Raw genomic sequence first — 23,826 nt, forward strand, 5'->3', positions numbered from 1 at the left:
TAGGAAGGTAGGTAGGAGTCAAGTAGCTCTTTTGAGCGAGAGAAGCGAAACGCTCGCGCTCATCATCAAAAATATACTGCCTTTCATTTCAGGGGTTTGTCCAATTCAAAATCCGCTAGTATATGACCGAGTATATAAACTGTAAAGAAATTTATGTTTGACAAAATATTTGATAAATTTTGAACATCGTTAGGAAACTTTAGTGTAGCATATCTCGAGAACGGGTGGTCCGATCGAGACAAAAAGTAATGAGCGAATCGGGACCAACGTATTCTATAATATGCAAAGCGTACAGTCAATATTGAAATCACATTGAGTGTTAGCTTCTAAACTCGCGAGTAAATTTACCGCACATAGTCGCACATCGCTCTATTCAACTAGTTTTGTTTTCGAAGACTATTTTGCACATCACACAAGCCCGCTCATGGAATCCAAAATCGTACACTGCTCCACGAGCTCATTCGTGAGAAAATTTGCACATTTCCCAACCCACTCATTGCTTAGAATGGAGCTAGCTGATTTTGCTAGCCGATCAGGGTAACTATTTTGCTTACGACACAACACTAGTTATGTCTGCACAAATACCTATAAGAAGGTGACAATGACGATTGACAAAATGCTGAAGCTGTAATAAGAGTAATATGGTAGATTACATTTCTTTCATATCCGCTTACCGAAAACCGTCTCTTTGTGTTACGTTGAGAGTATTTCAGAGGAAGTGCTGATTATCCAAAGACAACATATTTATTCATATCGTTTGCATTTTTAAATCAGCGTGATGGATGTTTTTCCTTTGGAGTTCCTGTTAGCTGTACAAATTCCTTATACAATCTGCATGGATGTGTGTGTTTGTGTTTTACAGTGTGCAAAAATTGTATCCAAACTTCAGTTTTCAGTGTCAGATTGTATACTTCCCTGTACCTATTGTACCATTTGGCTACTTTTTACTTTAATATTTGTTGTTCTTTTCCATTCATCATTTTGTCTTCTTATACTAGAAAATGGGGATTCTGATTTAATTCAAATCAGGGGTCTCCAAACTACGGCCCGCGGCCCGCATGCGGCCCTCGAGAACCTATTATGCGGCCCATGGCAACTTTGTGAAGGTTAAAATAAATAGTTAATTATTGTGACTATTTTTAAAGAAAATGTAATTGTTGCTGTTTAGAGACATAGACCAAGCTTAAATAATAGAAAGCTATAGGAGTTTTGTATATTATGCAAGTGATTTCTTATAAGAACGAAATTGAAACGTTCGCATTAGATACAGGCAACGGAAAAATGGCCCTCAACACCATTATATGTGAAGCAATGCGGCGCGCGAACTGAAAAGTTTGGAGACCCCTGATTTAAATAGATAAGTACACTGCAGCAGACAAAGACCGCCAAGTTATTGTAGCGTCGGATAAGTAAGTAAGTACACTGCTGGTAATAAGGGATAAGGTAGGATTTTTCTAATGGTATAGCTGAACATACAGCATCCCGAATGTTATCTTTATTGTAACCGTTGGATGTAAACAAACTCCATCATTTTAGATTTGGTATGGTATCGGTAGGCATTGGTCTTACTACGGAAGGTACAAACTATAGACTAAATTGAAACATTCGCTACGCTAACGCTCGTTTCTTATTTTTAAATTATTATTTGCTTGAAAATAGGAGCGCTCAATGCAAATGTGAGAGCAATTCGTTCTAATGCTTTTTTGGAAGAGATTGTTAGAACGCAATCCTGCATCAATGAATTACAGCTTTGGGTTTTTACAAATCTATACGTTGTTTTCCGGTCCCATGTCCGCTACCTAGGCTGAGCAATGTGAGTACTTCATTTACAGGCAGGATTTTTGTAGAGTTGTAACTTATTTGCAGTTGTAACTTATTTCAAACATTACCGATATGGAGCAGTGCAGAATTGGTAAAAACAGGTAAACATCCAAAATGTTTACCAATTCATTTTATAGCATAAATGTTTTTATAACAACTATAACAACAAACCCAACAGCGAATCTTCTTAACATCATATAACTTTATATTTTTTGGAAAATCAAATTTGCGATTTTATTTGTGGTAGGTAGATGCAAATGTTTTGAAATTAAAAAAAGATCACTTAGTCACAATACTTTTCCATACAACGGATCATTTTTATTGTAAAAAATATGTTGTTTTTTAGTTGAACATTGCTAGACCTGAAGAACTTGTGTCAAATATTTGGTGATTATCAGCAAATTTCGTGACCTACGTATCACATATACACGGTTTTACACAGACCTATATTAATACCGATTCCTTAAACATTCACATCAACTAAATACTCTCTGTTATCTTACACATCGTTTTCGCCCTAGTAGTAGAATTGAAAACTATTGTATAGGAGGGGGAGGGCGACTATCGTGATAGATGGTGAATAAATTCTTTAGTGATTAACAATTTGTACGATAAAGAAACATGATTGTATCAGGGTATTAGTTTCGTGCAGCACTTTGGTTCATATTGGTGGATAGTATTAAATCGTGTGTAATGGCTGTTGCTTAACACAAAAGTAACATTACAGTAAACCCTGCTGCCCTAGCGTTACGAACATGATCGCTCTTTATACACTTCACAACGGGTAATGTTTTTTGTTTCTTGCTCGACCTTACTTATTTTTATCATCTAATGCTTCAATAAATAATCAGTAATCAGTCTTATCATCAAGTAACTTTACTTTTTAGACGAGTGGTGTAATTATGTTCGTGATAAAATGAGAGCAAGTGTTCATGTACATGAATCACGTTCGGAAGATAGTCGGTAATTAGTGAGAGATTCGGTGAGTGGTAACACGATGCAACAAACAGAAACATATAATAAATAATATCAATTGACAAAATAAAATAGTTTCAATTTGATAAGAATATCACTTCAGCGTCAGTGGCACTTTCGTAAAACAAATTCGTGTCATAAAAAGTTTGCTTTTATGAAATGGGTACAGTGATTGAAAAACTGTTCGCTCTGGGGATCACTTCTAACATGCATATCGAATGAGACATCAAAGAAGTTATTATGGAAATGTTAGAAGTTTTCTACGCGTATATCCTCTTGGTAAAAACGTCGCATTTTTTAGAAACAAAAAAACATTTAATTTATCTATCACTGGGGGTGTTCTAGTATTAATCGATCTTAGTCGTCTACATATTTATTCGATCGTTTTTCCTATTTGTGGTACTCTGTCTCTTATAAATCTACCTAATGAATCTACATAGCTTCGAAAATATTGGCAGATATGTGAGTATTTTTTTATATTAGGGTTTGCCTCGGTAGAGTATTGGACCGCTTGCAACTGCATCAAAAGGATTTTACTACAAACGGCAAGCTAAACTTTTCGATTCTTTGTCCGTTTTGGTTTCTTCATATTGATTTTACACTCTACAATTTCAACATCAACAACAGCGAGAACATAAATCCCTAAACCCTAGCTGTCAAGGGGTGCAATCTTTGTATTTGTGCATTAGGTGGTGTTGGACAGGTCAAAACCGGCGTAAGTGAGTGCGCTTTAAAGTACAGCTCTTTTGCGCACACCAGCTATTGGCAACTATAATCGTATGACAAGTGACAACATTCCATGGATTTGAAAGTGAGTGGCTCGTACGTACGATCTTTTAGTAGCCAGCGCTAGAAGTCTGTAGCTAGCGATTGCTTTTACGTGTTTCTACAGATATTCTACCAATGACACTATCTCAGTGAGTGTGTTGGAATGGTTAAGCTCTTTAGAATGCAGCTGCTTCGTTACGGGTATGGGATTGGGGAGCTCTAGTGCTTTGTAAAGTTGTTGATGTTGCTTAGTAAGGTCAAATCGCTGACACCTGCTCTAGGTCGGCGGATGAGCGGCCCGAATTCATCACGACGTTTTTCGCCGCATAATCCGTCACGTACCGATCGCTGCTACGGGGATAAATGTTTCCCATTTCCTGGCCACAGCACCAGGAGCTTCGGCTGGTAAGGATTCGCTTGAAAGCTTCCCTAAACTCGGTGTTGAAGATCGAATAGATGATTGGATTGAAGGCTGAGTTGGAATACCCGAGCCAAGATAGCACCTTGAACGTTTGCTGCCCAATGCAGGTCTTGCAGAACGCGGCGATGATATTAACACAGAAGAACGGAACCCAACAGATCAGGAAGACGCCCATTATCACACCAACGGTGATCGCGGCCTTATGATCGGACACGTGATACGGTGATGATGCGGTGTGTGCGAGCTGGCGGAGTTTAAGTTTGTTCTTGCTGCTTTTGGGCCTTCGTATGCTGCGGTAGCGCTTTTCGCTAATCTCTCCAGGACGCGTAACGGCACGAATAGATTTGACGTGCTTTTGAGCGTAGCAGTACAACCTGGGAAGGGGGAGCAGGAAATGTAGAAAAACATAGTCAAACGAGCTCACGATATTATTTCACAAATCGACCGTTTGGAAAGGTAGAGGATACGCATTGTTTGGGTTCGTTACAGGCAGATGACTTTCTCGAACCTTCTTGGAAGCAATGGTTGGTTGTGTTACAAGATTCTTCGAATATTTGGAAAGGAAATAATAATGCTTCTTTATCAACTTTTCCGGCCCGTAGATGCAATGTTTTTTTTCCCTTTCAACGTGTATCGTTCTTTTTTGTCATGTGGTCATCCTAGTGGTCATCCGTTACAATCTACATACATCGGCTAGGAGATGATGGCTAAAAGCGTATAGAGTTGGTCTTTGACTGGAAAAGATTTCTGTCTCAGCATGTGATTGATAATGCTCCAAAAGTGAGTTGAAAGTATGTGTATGAGACTTAATTTTGATTGACATTTTCACAAATATATTACAAATTACTACATTTTCCAATAATAAAAAAAAGCTTTGTGTGAATGTTTTCTTGAATTCAATTTTGCCAAAAGGTGCAACCAACATTGGCAAAAAATGAGCACAATTAAACGTTGTAGGCTATGTCTTTGTTTATAACATCTGATTTAATATTTTTCTTTTTTTATTTTACACAATAAAAGGAAATTTACCTAACCTACTTTGAATTAAGATAAACCTACTATCAAAGAAGGTAAAATTTAATTAAAACTTTTCGAAACGAAATTTTTAAGCTGAAAATTAAACTGGTATCGCTTATCGGTACACAGTAATCCCGTTTCATAGAAGTGCAGGAATGTTGCTTTATTCAGCTACTTCACACAGGTGGGAGAATACCATGGACCACTAGTGTTTCAGGAAAGGATTGAAGGATGAATTTAATCTGTTCTACAAAGTTGTTTGAATTGAGAATGACCAAATTCAATGACCACAGTCGTTCTGGGGCTGGACGAAAACCAACGTTTGCAAGCACGAGCAAACGTTTAACTCCCGAGAAGGATTAAATCATTGTTTCGACTAGCATAGAACATTATCATATTGCTAGAGCTTGAAACACATGAAATTCGCGATGTAGATTAAACATACGCTTTGTTCATTGGAATAACACATCCATGAAAATGATCACTTCATTTTGTGCTAAATTTTGATTCGATATATGAAACTACACCGTTCTGAATAAAAAACACTAGTTTCATGTTTAGTTTGAGAAGAACCGCATAGCGTGTTTTTTTTTATTACTCACCTGCAATAGATACCTATCATAACTATACAAGGTACGTAGAAGCTTATACAACTAGATACAACAGCATAAGTTGGTGTTAGATCAAGAGCACAGGTCTCGTATTTGATTCCATTGATTTTGAGCGATGTGTCCGTTTTGTCTCTTTTGTCTCGATGTAGGTCGAGTGATATTGGAACAAACGATACGAGTGCTGCAAGAAGCCAAATAACGGCAATTGTTCCGATAGCCACTCGTCGGGTTACCCATCGACCGTATCTGAAAAAGGATGGAAAGATACGGGTATTAAATCAACTTTAGTGAATGGAATTGTTTAACATTTTGATGACACACACACATACAAAAAAGGATCCCAGGGCAGTGACAGAAACTGAAAATTATTAAGTAATGATAACGGTTAATTAAAATAAATGCAACGGAAAGAGAAGGATCGATAATGAGCAACCCTAGGTGCAAGCATAAATAATTAACCCATTTCGATTGTATCTCTTTTAAATGTGTGTGAACAATTGTAATAACATTTCGAAATTCAAATGAAAACGAGAAAGTAACGTATGGATAGTAAGTAATCAGCTTCATCAAAATGTATCGTAATTCAAAAAAGTGATACATAACGAGCCATTTTTTACATAGCTGAAAAATAAGATTGAATTGTCTGTTCACCATTCCACTACGGTAAGTAGCAAGCAAAATGGTAAAATTTTCGTGTCATTAATGACGCCAATTTAAATGTGTGAACATTTTACAAGTGTGTGTCATGAATTAAGCACAGCAAAAAGCACGCATCGGATCGTAGTTATTTTATTTATTTTTATCGCTACAACCAAGCTCTATTCGTTCCCACGATGATTCGTAATAAAGCAGGATGGGTAGTACATATGTTAAGTACACATAAGTTGAAGTCAGCAAAGCCTGGTGTGTTATTTTGTATTTATAGTGGCAGTGTGCGAGTCCAAGCAACTGTGTACAAATAGCTGTGTTTTTATTATTTAAACCATTTACTAGTTACGGCAGAAGAACTTTCAAAATAGCCAATGGGGCATACTGGCAATCTGGTGTGAAATTATTATTATCCAGTGAAAATACGCATTACCTTCTCGCATCTACACGCAGGTAGCTACGCATTTGCATTTATCACCTACATAGTGCACTAGACAACTGCGTAACATTAAAATTACTTACGCAAGTTGAGTAAAACATGTAGTATTATTGAACTGGTTGAAAACTTCGTAGCTTTAACATAATTATTTGTCATTTTTTAAGTGTGTTCAATATTGGCTATTCAAAATTACAGTTTAAAATAGCTTGTAGCAACATATTTAAACGCGATGAAAACAATATTTTATAGCACTTTCAAAATTGAAACATTTATTGATTTACGAATTACGCAAATTTCACGCAAATATGTGACCTTATTACAGGAAATACAATTTAGGCATGTATGAATATTGCAAAAAAAATAATTATTAACCTAGGAAAACTTTTACTATTTATATTCAAACACATTTTCCCCTTCTAAAATAAGGCCGACAGCAAAATAAGGCAAAACTTAAAATTCAATAACTGAGCCATTTTGCCACGACCAGGTGGCACACTGAATGTTAAAGCAGCACATTAGATAGCATTTGTATTCATTTGTACTTTTGAACCGTTTGGATTGCCTGAACGGTGAGGTTGGAAAGCAAGTTGAATAGGGTATGAAACAAATTGGCTGAAAAAAGGAACACAGAATCGTGGCCAACCTGTGACTCGCTATGAATTCAATAAAAGCTGTTGTTTCGCATTACACTTCGCTGATATCTTTCATCGGAGTGTGTGTGAAATATTCTAGCTTACGAAGTAAACAACGGGTGAAAATATTATCATAGCAGGAAAGCAATGTAATTGCATAAGAAAGTCGTATGTTGTAGTTGCCTTTTGGGCAGAATGTAAGTAGAAGTAACACCACATTTTACAACTGCATTGTTTCATGGTACTTTGGTAACTGTTCCTTTCGAAGAGCTTTATACGGATTGATAATATTAATAACAAATGCTGTACGCATAAAATTTTAATAAAACTGTGCTAGGCTTATGATCCATGACAGGTTTTTCGCGAAAAAAATTTCAAGTTAGGTTTGTTTGTTAAATGTAGTAAAAAAATATGTAATACTTTCTTTGCGGTAAGTATTAAGGTTCAAGAAAAAAAACCAACTAAACCGCGTTCTGGTTGTGAAGTGCAAAATTTATAGGATACGTGCGCGACCCTTCTTGTTTGATCAGTCAGATGTTAAAGTTGTAGCGGTATAAGTGCATCCACATCAGACACTGAAACTAGAAGGAGTTTTACATCATGGCGCCTGCAAAGTTGTCGGAGCTGTTCTAGCCGCAAGCAACGATTGTGAAAGCTTATCCTACGAAGCCTCGGATCTTTTCTATAGTTAGCTGGTGGGAGAGCCGGCATGTTGTTAAAGATTATCGTGGATAAGGTGTGTGCAATGGCAGCTAGATGATGGAATGGGGCCGGTACGGGGAAACACAAAGGATTTGTAGATTATAAACAAACGGAAGTTTTCAACATTTCGGCGAATGTTTGGCATTCGCAGCTGTTTAATGTATGATTTAAAGTATGGTTGTTGAGGTTGAATTTTGCCAAAAAACCAACTGTCTACAGCATTTTCCAAACATGTGTATTTAACTAGAATAGCCATAATTTCACTATGATGTGTCATTTCTTGTATGTTTGACAGCACGATAAATTTAGAAAAGTGAAAGTTATTTGAATACGATAACCATTGTTTGATAACTGGGAATTGAAGCTCTTATTAGCGTGGTAAATAAAATGTTGCCTAAATAAATCAAACCACCGTGATGGTCCGTGAGGCAACAAAAGAAAATATGCCTTATTAGATATGCTTTGTCAAGGTTTCTTCATCTTTGGTGAGGTAAACGAGAAGGGATTCGCACTTATCTTAGCAACGGACGGCGGTGGCGGTGGCAAAAAGGATAATAAATTGAAATTCTGTAAATTATCATTGTTCATTGTGTCTGGGACCACGGTAAGGCAGATGCTTAAGCTTGCAAAAGCAACCATAATTCCTGCAGTCGGAGGGTGAATAAAGAAAATGAAGCTCGAAAAGCTAGCTCCAGGCAAACGGTGGCGGATCGGAGAACGGATACAAATGGAAGTCAGTTTTATTTCTTTTCACGTGTTTTCTTTACACAATCTTGATAACACGGCTGCCACATATACGGGGTCGAAAAGCATGCTGGAAATTAATTTATATTTGATTTACATCCGTCGTATGAGCGAATGAAGCAATGACAGCATTCCTAGTGAATGTAGCTCAGGCTCGCAATCTACGTTGTATATAGTCCGGAGAATTGTCGGATCGCATAAAAACACAATCTTGCGAAACTACCAGGGGAGTTAGAAAGTAGATTTAGCAAAGCGAAAATGGCAAAATCATGTCTTTGGGTAGGGTGCCATGCAAGTTCTGTTTGAAGTCACGGTTCTATTAGTTCCACTCAAATAAAAGACGGTTTCAGTTCGCTTTCTAAACACTTTGGAGAAAACCATTACGAAGGGACACGATTGCGTGCCAGTGTGTGGAAAAAATGAGAAATGCTTTTAGATGGCTTGAAGCGTCCAGGTAGCTAACATAACACATGAGTATTCCCCTAAAGACGGAAAAGCATAAGGAGCGAAAACTTTTGTAGTAGTGAAAAGTTTCTTTAACACTATAGTAAAAGAAAGAGTATTCATGACACGAAAAAGGGATGGAGGGTGAGGGGCGGGTTAGATAGTTACGATTGTTTCTGCTAGGAAGAAAGTCAATCAATTAGTCGTAAAAGTTGAACGTACACTGCACATGCGATGGGAATGGTTACGGACTGCAACATGTTATACGATTGCTAGTGCACCGTTTTCCATTTTATTTTATTAAATTTATTTTATTTAAGTTTTAAAGCCGAATTCAAACACCGTACTCGATCAATTTAAGATTTGAACCCATGGCGGATTTTTCATTGATGAAATAATTCAATGATTCAATTCATTGATGAAATAATGAAAAAAAAACATAAAAAATAAGTTTCATTTATTTATCGGCGTAAAACTGCTGCGCTTGCAGTAACGTTCGCATTACAAAAATGGACACAGTTTTTAGATTTTCATGAGTGTTAACTGCCTAACGAAATGTTAATTCAGTAATAGTATCCCATGAATCAGCAGACAAAATTTTCCACATCTCTCATTATCATCTCTACTCTTACCGTGATGGCCAAAAAAGTTACGCTACTTCAAGGGGCGAATAAAGGTAAAATTAGAATTCGTTGCACAAACTTTAGAGGTGCATTTGTTTCAGGGGATGTGTTTGATCTACAACCCATAAGTGGCACCATAAGGCATCTCGTATCTCCAAATTTGCTAATCAGACCAGTGTTTCCTTTTTTTTAATTTGGTCCAAATTTTGTTCTATCCACCTTGAAACTATTGCGTGATACAAGCCTAAACATACAGAGAAACGTACGTCATTTTAATTGATAATATTATTGATTATTCATTTTTCAATGAATATAAGAACACACTGGGAAAGAAAGAAAATTTTAAATAATAGGAAGACAAATTTACAAGTCATTCGATATTCATTTCAGTTTTCTTAATTTACAATATAAATCATTAAACTGTTTTTCACAAAGTTACATTATTTTTATTGCTTTTGTTATGTTTTCGTTCCACGCCGCACATTTTTCGGTATTCGCTAATAGTATACTGCTAAATTATTATCCTCATGCCGAATAAGATTTACAATTCCTGAACCTCCGTTTGTTTCAGCGTCAAGTTAATTTCATTAGAGGTACAGTTTGTAAAAGTTTCTTTCCAAACAACTTTGCAATTTACGAAGTGACGAAAGTTGTACCATTAATTTGTACTTCATGGTGGCACAGGTGATCCAAACCTTTGCTTTGTGCGGATTGAAATAATGCGGCGTACAAAAATACATCGGAACGCATTTACGATCGTAAAGCACACGAACAAATACTGTTCAAGGTGTAAAAATGAAATAAAAATGTACAAAAAAACCGTCGTCGTTTCTCAAACAAAACGTAATTATATCACACAGCTTTTCCATTATTGCTAACCATTGCAAATCACTTGTTTCAAATATTCCGACATGGAATACGTTAGTGTGTACAATGTTACGTACTTTTGCAAATTGCAAGCACAGCCAAGCTAACGTTTCTAGGTTTTTTCCACGATCGATATTAATCATAATTATTACAAAGGCTGGCTCAAAACTATAGTGACGCGGTAATAGTAATGTTTTCCTTGGTGGCCAACACTCTCGGTATGGTAGGTTCATGCAGTGGTACAACACTGCGGTTGCATGTAAACAGGCGAAGGTTTTTGCTCACAGCGTCAGCATTACGAGCGCGACGCTTGCAGGAAGCAGGCGTTCGACGAATGCGCTTAACTTGACACAAACCCCAAAACCCCAGACGGAAACCGCTGACCAAAATGCTACTGTAGCATGGAGGGGTTGCAATCGTGGTGTAGTGTGATAACGATACAGTTTTCGAGTTCTAACCGAAACACCTGCTCGGACTAACGAATGAATGAATGCAATTTTATGCTACAAAAATGATCAATTGCCGTAATTATTCCCCTTTGGTGGAGTGCGTGGTAGCATTCCAGACTAAGCAACAATCACAATGCTTAAAGCGTGTTCTTAAAATTTAGCAGAAGCGTCATATTTGGGCATATTTTTTAAATGGTTTTAATAATTTAGATCTTTTTTGTGTTAATTTTATTAAATTTGGTACATATAAATATGGTATATGCAAAAATGTGCCACTCATTAAAATACTTTATCATATCCAATTTCAAGCGAACATAGATTCATTAGATCGAATACAGTTCAATAGCGCATTTATAAATCAATTAGGAACTGTTTATCGATTAATGGTGGAGCCTTATGTATCTACAGCCTCCATGTGGATACATAAACGGCGGAAATGTGTACGAGTTCTTCCTATCATCCGTCGTAAAACCATCACAATATACATTGAGCACCAGCAGGGTGATGTATCGTAGTGTACGTCCCATGTGGATGATTATTAAAAATAGAAAGTTTGAAAATATCTTCTACTTCCAGCCGACAGCTCCACCATCACCGTGATGATAATGTTGTTGCAAAGGTCTACCGGTTCCGGTATAGCACCATTTGGCTGTTTGCAGGTTATTTGAGGGATGTGGTGTTTATGTTTATGACCGCTTGCCGTCATACGGGTAGCAGAATAGCGCTGGTATGTTGCAACACGAAATGGTCTCCCTTTTACGCGTCGAGATGAAGTCTTGCCCGTTGCAGAAGAAGAAGGATTATCGTATCCTAGAACCGCACGTTCACTCGTCTGTGGTATACATGAAGCGAACTGGAGCATATCGGTTGGGACGCGTTGGCCACATCAATATACAGCACGCTGTTGAAACTTTCAAACAGCTCAATTGAAAATTATGAGTAGTAAGCATAAGTCTCGATCGATGAACCATGCAGCAGATGGTCAGGCAAGACACGGACCCGGCCAGAAAAGGGCTCAGTCATAAAGGGCCAGAGCAAGTATTGTTTTAAAAGCAACACTACAGAACCCCTCTTATTTTCATACATATGCACGACAATATACTCACACAAATAACAAGTTAACGTATTACTGGCGGTGGACACTTGTTTGATTAAATTTTGACGGCCGTATGTGGTGCTAACCATATATATTGCGGAAAAATAAGGTCGCTATGATAAAGATATTTTATTGCACTTTCGTTCGTGTTGGTTCGCTGGTGCTTGGTTCGCAAAACAGTTCCCTAAAATTGAACAATAAATTGTGCTGCTTTCCCATGTAATGCATCACAAACGCAATTCTTTTGCACATTGTTGACGTCATTATTGACGAGCTTTAGGAGCAAGTAAAAACATTTTAATGTTTTGTTTTCTATATAACTCCAGTGAAGGCACGAAATAAAGACAAATTCATCCAGAAAAATTATTGAATGAAGACATTTTTTGTATGATTTATTTTAGGTAACAATAATCAGTATGGTTAGTTTTAAAGAGTCCATTTAGTCTAACTGATATGTGCTATTGTCATACGATTTAAACATTAACTTTTACGAAGTACAGCATAAGCAGAGCAAACGATTCGGTACGACAAGCCTACCGTGAAGTCAGTGTAAGGTGTTTTTACTTTGGATGTTAAAAACGGCTAACAATGCACTGATAACTCCCGATCAGTCCATGCAAACTTGATAGAGGAAGTTGTTTTCAAAAAGTCATCCTTGTGCAGAATACCAGCCATTCCCAGGGATACAGACGAGTGCGCGGTTGGTAGTAATCTTGACGGCGCACTAAAAGGAAAGTTCATCACCAAAGTTGGTTTCCGATATTGAGGCATAATGCAGCAAAGGGAAAAATATCCGTACACACTTTCCGTGTTGTTTGCTGACGTTGTGACTCGACCTATGCTGGCAATGTGTAGGCAAAGTGATTCCTCAAGAATACTTGAGCCTTACTTATGTCGAGCAGGTTTGATGGCTGCCTGGTTGGTTGGCTGACTTTGGCACCCTGTTCAGTGTGCGGATCTTTTTTTCAGTTGTGTCGCATCTATCGAATATGAGGTAAAGTGTTCAGTTTTGACAAGGTCGGTAAAGAAGTTTCCCAGTCTTGGTTTGCGCTTTTGGAAAATAATGCTTTCCTTTCATATTTTTACATCCATCCAGCAACGAAAAGGCGATAACGAAGCAACAGAGGAGGTCTTCCTTTATTCTACATCATTGTTAGCTGAAAAGGGTACTGGATGGTTGAGAAGGTGTCCGTGGTGATAATCTTTTGAACAGCATTCTCTGTTTTCAGAGCACCCCAAACTGGCTCAGGAAGAATTTTGCTGTCATCTGTCAGTGAATATAACATTTGTTGCTGTTTCGAAATTTTGTTACCTTACGCATAAAGTTGCCTTTAGTGGAACACGATAAGATTATCGTCTACATTGCGCCGTGATTAATTGCGTTTGACATACCCGTACCCCGTATGTGATGAGAGTACGTTGCATACAGGAACTAAGTTTGCAACCAATTGGTGACAGCCTAAGCGTGCATAATTGCGCATAATTAGGTCAAACAAATGATCACAGCAGAGGAGTGATGGAAAAAAATGTTTCAATGATAACTTAGTTCATAAGTACGACAAAGTAAGATGATAATAAGAATGATCTAAACGGATGAAATGATTGTCTTTGATATTATACTATATCTAACGTTGATTTCGAGTGGACCAAAAATAAAATATTAGATGCAGTTTCTCAAAACCCCTCCAGCAGATATGCGGCTTCCAATTAATTTAAGTTTTTTTTTTATGTTTTTTTGTTGGACATAAAGTTCACGAAACAATTCAAAACATTTTTGGGCGAAACTAAAATGCTTATCTTCTCGTTGGACAATGTGTTTGATTGGCTGTTGGTGGATTTCAACTGGGAAGTTGTAGTGAAAGTTTTAATTAATTAATTCAATTATCTTCCTCGCTAATTCCGGGTTTTCCTCGACCCGACATGCCCATGAATAGTTCAAACCATTCATACTGAAGCTATGTTCTATTGTCCGTTTTAAAGTGGTAGGTATGCATTACTTATCTCTTAACCTGCTCATTCTCCCTGCTCGTTGAGTCAGGTTGTGTTGTCTTTTACTAAAACAATTCTGGTCTGCTAAGGCTTTCGTCTGAAAGACTATAGGCTGTGGGGGAAAACAGCACCATTAAGAAGGAGTTCTAATCGGCTAGCAGGAATAGTGGAATATCTCTTCCAATGCTTATCTCGCCGGTTTGGTGCAGAGGGTCAAAAGTTTGCGTTGTTATTGTTATGGTGTCACTTCAGTGGTTAATAGTTAGCTAATGAAATGGAAATCTAGCAAAGAACCCTTATAACATTGAGGTGAGATAAAATCTATACAGTGGTCGAATGCACTGATGGTTGAATGATAGATAGAGCAGTTATGTTGTGAAAAGGGTTTTGTTTAAAAAAATGTAACTATTGGACATAAGCTTTGCTGAAAGGAAAGCAAATTTAGAACCGTTAGATCACCAGGAGGCCGGTCTTATGTCAACTCGTACGATTTAACACAGTCGTAATGGGTTCAAGCACCGAATGGACCGTACCCTCATACGTAGGATTATCCTGCCAAAATTATTCCTAAAACGTTATCTTGACTTTTCTTGACTATTCTGATAAAATTACGGGTAATCAATAAGTCACTAGTGGCCAAACCCACTAGTGGTAAAGGCATGTCTCAATATATAAATCTGTAACTCAATATCTTCTTCTTCAATATCGTGCTACGTAAATAACTGTAATAGAGTAGTATAACAAAATGTTGTGAATAAGTTTAAAGTTACTTCAAATATATAAGTTATAAAGTTATAATTTTTTATGTTGCTCATATATGTATTGTTTTCATTATTTTGTTAAAAAAACCCCTTTCACACCAGATACGATGGATTAATGTCCGTTAGCCAAAACAAAAAGTCAACCAGTGGGGTTTGATGAAATCTATTTCTAAAGTTTACAAGAGCCCTTGGCCCTTGGATATTGATAATATAAAATAGATAATATTTATGTCAAATTCCGTCCCACATGTTATCTTTAAGTGTTCAATGTACCATCTATTTTTAAAATGGATGCGAGAGTTCATCCATTCATCGATCGATATGCACATACATCGCGATAGCCAAAAAAAAAAAAACAAAATCATCGAATTAAAAATGATCGCTATCAATGCATTTATCGGAAAACTTTCTTCACACGTCTTTGAGGACACTCTTTAACCTTGCACATGCAAAAATCAGATCGATATCTTTTAAAATCTCGGAACACCATTCATGATGCTAAAATAATTTAATATCAGTCATTTTTGGCCCATCGACTATTTTGGATGTTTATAACCTAGGCCAAGCGCTCTATGGCCTTATTCAGCCAAATACCGTTTCTGCAAGATTCCAAAAGAAATAATATAGTAATTTTAAAGATAATGTTAATGTTTTTCATATTTTTAGAGTAACTTATTTTTTTAGAAGATCCGAATAAAGGAGTAATGAAAATGCCTGTAATTTAAGACCTAATTGCCTCAGTGCCGTTTGTTGATTATTTAGATCAGACATGCCAAACATACGGCCCGCGAAGAACTTGGTAGTTATTTGAATATAGCAGAAATAGGTTGTACATTATAACATAAGAAAAACGGGTGTATTAATATGTATACACTGAGGAAGAAGGTTTCAACATTTGGTCTTTATAGTTCGATTCACGTTACATTAAAGTTATAGATTGTTGCTTGTTTGGGAAGGTATTCGCGAAGATGGCATGTAGTATGTGTTTTAGTAGTTGTTTCTTGGAGGCACCCTAAAGTCGGTCTCCTCACATTTTCACCCATTTTCTGACTTTGAGGATTTCTGGTGAGTACGGAGACCATTTATTGGAATAGCACTTTCTTTATTTCATTGATCAGGGTACTCTTTACCTATGCACATTGGGCAAACGCCTTTATAAAAATCGAAACACCAACTTCATCGCAGGTTTACACCATAATCATTTTCTTAAAAAAGATACTTAAACTTAGTTGAAACCAAAATATTTCACGTTTTTATCTTAAACTTACTGAGATATAGGCCATCAAAGTGTAAACTTTGGGTTTTTTGTCCCAACTTTGAGCTATTTTTCGACCGAACATAAACCATCATATTTTAGTATATGATGGTTAGATTTTGATAATCAATGTGTCGTTGGAAAGGTTTTTTGTCATAATTTGATGTTATGTCTTAATATTTTGCAAAAACTTGTTTTTAAAGTTCACAAATGGTTAATAATGATTAATAAATCATAAATGAGGTCGTAAGATAGGAATAGGCTCTTTTCCAAACAAACCATGAAAAACACAACTTTTTTAGTGCATAATACTTTAAAAAATCGTTTTCAGTCAGTAACTTATTCCGCCTTCGTTTTAATTCCTAACAATTATTATTGATGCTGTTAACTGATACGCAATAATGCAATATTGTAGGACTACCCTGTATAGTAAGAGCAATTGTATTGAATGAAGATAAATTGCAATAGCACGAGGAATTGATTTTCATCCCGGCGTTTGTATGGCGGTTGCCCACTGTGCTATGGTTCCGCAAAAATCTCAAGAAACCAAGCACTTTAAAATGGCGTGAATTGTATGAGGTCGACTGTAAGATAAAAGTCTTATTTCTTTAGCAAAATGGCCATATAGCTAGCCAACATTTGCCGAAGTAGTGCTAAAATTTTGAGTTATCGTTATTAGTCATTAGCGTTGTGAAAATGCAGCATTTGTAATTCGTGTCTCGTCGTGTGTGAAGGCGATATACGAGGTTGAACTAAGAACTGTCCAGGTCCAATAAAATTTCCAAGTAAAGGGTAAAGGTATGCATCCCCATAACTTTCGATGGCCGATGGGCCAATAATTTTTTTTTATTCAGAAAGAACGGCTTCGGCCGTATTGCTGATGGGCCAATAATTACTCATATTAAATTATTTTAGCATCATACAAGCTAATATTGACAAATTACGTGGTTATTTTGATATGAAATAAGGACTATCCGACTTTTACTGGACCGCACAAATTTCATACCTTTTATCACATTTATGAATGGTGTTCCGAGATTTTAAAAGATATCGATCTGATTTTTCTATATGTATAGTTAAAAAGTTTCTTCAAAGACGTGTGAAGAGATTTTTCCGATAAATGATCAAGGGAGCTGTCCATGGTGCCGCAAAGTAAGATAAAAGGTGAAAATATGAGGTGTCCGAATTTAGGTGGCGGCCACTGTAGTCTCTAGTCATATTGATCCTTAGTGTTTCATAATCGTTTTGGTACAGACATGAAACATAATGTTGCTTCGTAATTAGGACTCTTCATTTGAGATAGGAATACAGAAATAATATCACATGTTCTAAGTTATGTCCGTCGTTCAATCTTATGTGCATCATATAACTCATACCTTTATTTATAATTCAGTCAAACGAAAATCATCAAAATGCTATACTGTCAGACCATCACTGTTACAAGTATTCTCATGTATGTTCCAGAATTTGCTTGTTTTGCCCTGTCATAGCCATTGTAGAACAATAGGGGGATTTTCATTCAGCATTCATAGTACATAAAGGGTGGTACGTCTTTGTACTGTATCATTATTTATGCAAATTACAATAATTTAACGAGAATGCAGACAGGTCATGAAACGGTTCACGTGCTCTCGTGGTATGTTCGAGTCTGTGTACATTACATCTTCCGGATGCTACTCGGTGCGGTATCTGAACGGTGAGGAAAGTATTGCAAGAAGAACACATGGTATAGTACCATTTTCGTTTCCCTGTGTTGTTATTGCAATTGGGACAGAAGTAACGATGCTTTCATGTTTATTTTTATATTATTTCGCAAATGATATAAAAACCTTTTGTTTTATTTCCATCTGATGTTTTCTAACTGTTTTCTATGTGTAGCATGCATGTTAGATCCAAGTTGGTGAATGAAGTAAACAAAGTAAGCTTGGGTGGATGGTGGAAAATAGCTGCCAATCAAAATATTTGTTCCCAACGTAATCCACAGTTTCCAACGAGAACTGGGCTGTGCCCAACGTTAATGTAGAAGAGCTCTGAAGGCTGGCAGCTGACCTTTTGCCACAATCAAAACGACCTTGTGGTCGAGTAGGATAAACACTTTCGGGTGTAATCCAATCAATCCGGAAATGATTCCGGATTAACAAGCCATCCATAGGTTTCAGGTAAGGCCCTACCAAAGCTTCTTGCGAGAGAGATAGAGAGAAAGAGGAAATGCTATGCAAATGAACAGTTAATCCTTTGGATGGCTATGGGTAACCAAAAGATGTAACATAAAATGGGATAACAGAGAAAGAAGTCGAGCAAGGGCTTCGGTTTGTTATTGAAATCTTCGACAAACACTCTGTGTACAACACTCATCAGTACTATTATCGAGCCAGTATCGACAAAGTGCTCGGTGGATGACACAATTCCCATCAGCACCGCAGCAGGCAATAAAAATAATGGAGACTAGGATACAATGGTCGTACGATTTGTTAGTATTAGATTGTCATTTTTATGGTTGACCCAAGCGGTACATTTGCAAACTGCTCAATCGACTTGCACAGATCAGTCTATTTTGTGATTGACAGACGAAGATGAGGGCTAATTAACCTACAGAGGAACGGTTACTCATTTACACAGTTATATGCAGCAACTCTGTTGGGGATTTTTGTTTCGTTAGAAATTACTTTAACGCCGAACTGTGGTTCGTTTGTTTGTTTGTTTGTTTGTTTGTTTGTTTGTTTGTTTGTTTTTGTTGCAGAGCGCTCAAGCACGAAGGGTGTACCTACCGTAAAGGATCCTTGATGTGTATATACCGATCGAGCGAAATAGCGCACAGGTTTAGAATGGAAGCAGTTGAGCACATCACATCAAAAGCGACCCATGTGTCGCAAAACTGAGCTCCAAATATCCAGTAACCTATTGGGATGCATCAAAAGTGGACATAAATGAGAACGTTTGCTAGTTTATGTAGACAAAAGGCATACAATGCTTACCTAGTAGGTCGTTGACACCGGCAAAAGTCATTACAAGTGAGGCAACGAAAAGATCGGCGATGGCTAGTGAAGCTAGGAAGAGGTTTCCGATGCGCCGTAAACTTCGCTCGGTGTAGATAGCAATACACACTAGAATGTTGCCAGCAACTGACAGAAATATCACAATCGAAAGGAAAACACCTGCAATTGCGTACGAAACGAATGTGCAACAATGTATTCAGCAATGTAATGTATTCGGTCTTGGCTTGCGTTTTGATTATTTCCCCTTCAAGAAAGGCGTATCCCACTAGGGAATGCCTGTGTCCGGAAGTTGACGACGTGTCTTACTTACCGAGAAATGACATCGACAGGGGCGATAAGACATCAACATCGTCATCATCGGTGTCCTCACCGGGTCCGCCCGGAATACCTGTCCCACTGCTAGCACCCGTACCACTCCCACTGCCATCTCCCGAGCCATCGGTTTGATTCACCGACGTCAGATTACCGATTGTCGTTGCAGACACAACCTGGAGAAAAGCGAAAGTGATCATAGTAGAATATGGGCAACTCAGTCGATAAGTAGCGCACGAAAAGTACTTAAGATACTCGAGAAAAACAAAGCAACAGTTTTAGGGAAAGGCATCTTTCGAAAACGGGGAAGCGCAGGTGCAGTAGCTGGAACTTCATCAATATTTATAACCGGTGTATGAGGAACGTTCCACGGTCACAGGGGCTATGATTATGTTTTGTTGTTTTGTTTTTGTTTTGGTGAGACTGATAAACAAAGTCTTTTGGAGTCGACGAGTGAAATAGCGTACTGCGGCTTCTGTGCGTTCATCCCACTGGCCTGGCGTATTAGCCAAGCACGATCTTTATGCGAAATTAATATCCTCATTTTATATTCAAGATACGAATTTCAATTTACCGCTCGTAAGTTTTATGTTAGGATGTGATTTGACGAAAGAGAGATAGCGTTACATTAATCCGGCCTAGACGAAACAGTGTGCGTGTCTTGAGTTGAGATATAAAACAAAAACCAAAACTTGCTCCGTGATAGTCACGTGTTGGAATAAACGTTGAAATACTCAATCTATATACATAGAAATTCTCCAGCAGAACAATGATGTATTAATGGAATATTGGTAAATAAACGAAATTTTACTTTGTTGAATGTAGCCCTGTCACTCGTCAGTGCTCTCGTCAAAAGCACTGCTAGAAAGTGACTCGATATGACACGAAGCATACAAGCTTTCGTCAGTCAAACTTTACTCACTGTCAATCATCACGTTTGTTTATTTTTTTGCAATACACGCATGAGCACAATTTATGTTGGTTGCAAATGGAACAGGCATAAATCTGCAGTGAGTTATTTACTTTATCATTTAACAACCAACAAGGTGAAATTTTGGTCATAAAATTCTTTGGCCTTAGAATAAATAATTATTGAATTAGAGTATCTGACTAGAGTAATTTAAAATATTCGATTCGAGAAGAAATGCCATTTATTCCTGGGTTTGCATGTTTGTAAAGTTATGAAAGCAATCTCTTGTAAAATAACTGGCTTCAAATATGGCAAATTGTGTATAAACATTTAATGTCAATAGGATTTTTGACTGCAAACCTATACCTTTGTTTCTGTTAACCTATATTTTCAAAGAGGAAATCTTGTATTTTCAGGAAGTATATTTATAAGAATATATCTACATATATAATATTTTTAATATGTTTATTGATTAATCCATCGGGATCTTGAAGATCCTACATGAATGTACTTAAATTAGTGCTTATAGACTATGTAAGGTACATAAATCGATAGGGAAGAACTGGTGCACAAGAATAGAAAATGTATTTTAAAAATAAAATTATTACGTAAGTTGTGTCCTATGTGAGTCTATCTCTAAAAACATTCTGTGGTATGTTGAAATCAAATAAATCAAAGTTATTTATGAAAGTTCGACACATAGCAGACATAGGATTAGATTATAATATAATATACAGCGGTATTTTATATATATAACTACACGTATTACAAAATTGGCAGTAGTAGTTTGGTTACAGGCAAAGTAAGCATTTAATTTTATTCCGGTAATTGTAAGGCCCCATTCATATGAGCATACTAAATATAACTCTATTCAAAAACGATATTTTGATCTGTTATAACATTAATGATAAACCTTGAACAGGAACATGCGAAAAGTAAACGCAATTCACCAAACATCATCCATAAAGATAAGAAAGTATTATAAATCTACTTGAAATTTCATGATGATCCGGAAGCCAAACAGCTGCCGTTCCAGTTTAATCAATTACAGAAGCTGCTTTAGATAAGCCCGGTTATGGTTATTTCATAATACATTTCAGTGATTGTTCAGATCACTGACCACTAACGAGTTGCACACAACGGTGAACATCTCAAATACGAAACGTTGTAACAAGTTACAAGTAGCTAACAATGAGATAGATACCCAGCATCTTTCTATAGGTGATCGGCTTTGTTCTGTTCTACGCAAGATTCTGTGCTACGATGGCAAGTTACCATGCCAACAATTACAAGTACCTGCGATTTCCTGCTTGGCAAACTGTAGGAAGAAGTGGCGATGTAGTGGTGTGCTACATATCTTTTTTCACGTAATAATTGTAGTCGATAAAGAACTGCTATAAGTCGCTAATGGTCTACGTATGGGGTATCAGTATACTCAAAATTTTAACTTATGACTACAGACAAACTCTTTATCTTACTGCACAAAAATGGCGAAAGGTTACATAGTTACTAACATAATAATAGATAAACTCTGTACATAAATTAGTCTAAACAAGAAGATAAAAAAGTAACACTAAAAATAATTTTAATCATTGAGATCAGGAAACAAAACACAATATAAAAAATCCCCATTGCAGGATACTCAGTCCTATACGTATGGCAGCATGGTCCATTTGGGGCTTAAACCCATGACGGGCATGTTGTTAATGAGCACTTTACATCGCGTATAAACAGGTAGACACCTTACACCGAGTGTCAAAATGCATATAGCACTTATTTACAACAACAATAATCTTGCCCTTTGTATGGGAGATTGCAGCTAAACCTCAAGGTTACAATAGTTTTCATTTAAGTATTACGGTAATATAACAAGTGTTCTTTTTGGTGTAAACGTCCTACGCGGACATGCCGGTTTAGAGAGGCTTTCGAGAGTTATTTAGAACCATGCAGGCGGCTAGTCATTCTTTACTACGGAAGAGCGGTCCATGCTAGGCTTGAACCTACAATGGGTATTTGTTAATTTGTTCGAATTTACGACTGTACCGCTGGGCCGGTCCAGAACGAGTATTGCGTAATTGAATCCAACTCAATATGTAAAACAAACTGAATCTCTAACTGAGATATGAAATGTGAAGTACATATCTTCTGTCAAACATTTTATTGCATTTAAACAACATCTTAACAATGCATACCTACCGTGTGCCAATATAAATCCATACAATAACTAAGATTTGCATCTAGCCTTTATTATTAACATCATTAAAATTGACAACCTGTGCTGATCTATAAACGCAATAACACCTTAAAAACACAACACAAAATAAACAAGTTCTCTACACTATGCTGTTGCCATTCAACACATTTGCACATTTCACATTACACTGTTACAAATCCTTCACATAAGCGGTACATTTTTAACAAATTCACAGCCCGAATCAATCAATAGTATGAATCAATCGCAAACGTGATACCGGTTGAAAATGGTCCTTTTCTGTGGCCTGGTTTATGGATATTCGCACCATTATTGGTTTGAAAGTGTACTGAAGATGACCATCCATTTGTTGGCCTTCTTCATCTCGGATTCCGAACGCGAGTGTACTTAGATTTGGGCACACGAGCAAGAACAGAACCGAGAGCACGTATAAGCTGATTCTCATCTGCTCAGATATTGCAGCGGCGGAGTTAAAGGTTCGGGATCGGGTCACGAAAGAATCGTTTGTACGAATTCCCTTCAATTGGAAAAGTAGATTGCGTTTGAGCCTCTTGAGCTCAATTGAATAAGCGAGAGATATCATTTCGTGCTGGTACCCCATTGGTTCGAACCTAAATGACAGTGCTGCGATTCTTCTTTTACTCGAAGCTGCTACACTTCCGCGTTGCTACTTACTTACTCCGGTTGATACATGTTTCGACTGACTTGCTATGAGTAGAAACGTAAACTGAAAGACAACTTGTTAGTACAGGCCGCTACTTGGTATCGATCGCTGCATTTTTCTTGTGTTTTGCGAGTTATACACCAACCCCAACAAGTACTGCACTAATGTGCCATTCGAGTTTATGTAAATGGTATCCAATTATAGTACGCTGGATGTTTTAGGAAAAAACGACCACAATCTGTTTTTATTGCAGAATACACAATTAGCAGTCATTCCAACCATTTAAGCTATTCCATTATCTCTAAAAGGACCCGTATTATCATGTAATTAAATTACGTGTTTCGAAAGAACAGAACATGGGTTACGAATTTTAGTTTTAGAAATTAAGTTTAAACACAATTGATTCCTTTCTTTAAACAATACTGTGTACGCTTTGTTACGCGTACACAGTATTGTTTAAAAAAAGGAAT

The 23,826-nt window shown here is 37.1% G+C and overlaps 1 protein-coding gene across 11 annotated transcripts in view; it reads right to left on the reverse strand.

Annotated features, from left to right (window-relative positions):
* Positions 1–722: 722 nt before the first annotated feature.
* LOC1275919 (dopamine receptor 1) overlaps positions 723–23,826 on the reverse strand; it is a 78,944-nt gene continuing 55,840 nt past the window's right edge. For 8 of the 11 annotated variants that reach the window (XM_061650328.1, XM_061650323.1, XM_061650322.1 and 5 more), the window contains 5 exons: positions 19,569–19,746; positions 19,238–19,417; positions 19,031–19,160; positions 5,605–5,859; positions 723–4,359 (listed from right to left, as the gene is read on the reverse strand). In XM_061650328.1, coding sequence (XP_061506312.1) covers positions 3,822–4,359; positions 5,605–5,859; positions 19,031–19,160; positions 19,238–19,417; positions 19,569–19,746 — 1,281 coding nt within the window. In that variant the 3' untranslated portion in view covers positions 723–3,821. Of the gene's footprint in view, positions 4,360–5,604; positions 5,860–19,030; positions 19,161–19,237; positions 19,418–19,568; positions 19,747–22,672; positions 23,303–23,367; positions 23,465–23,826 lie in introns of those variants that run through there. The other 3 variants (XM_315207.4, XM_061650327.1, XM_061650329.1) reach the window with 3 other exon arrangements.

This window comes from Anopheles gambiae, chromosome 2 (genome assembly GCF_943734735.2).
Source record: "Anopheles gambiae chromosome 2, idAnoGambNW_F1_1, whole genome shotgun sequence".
NCBI lineage: Eukaryota > Metazoa > Arthropoda > Insecta > Diptera > Culicidae > Anopheles > Anopheles gambiae.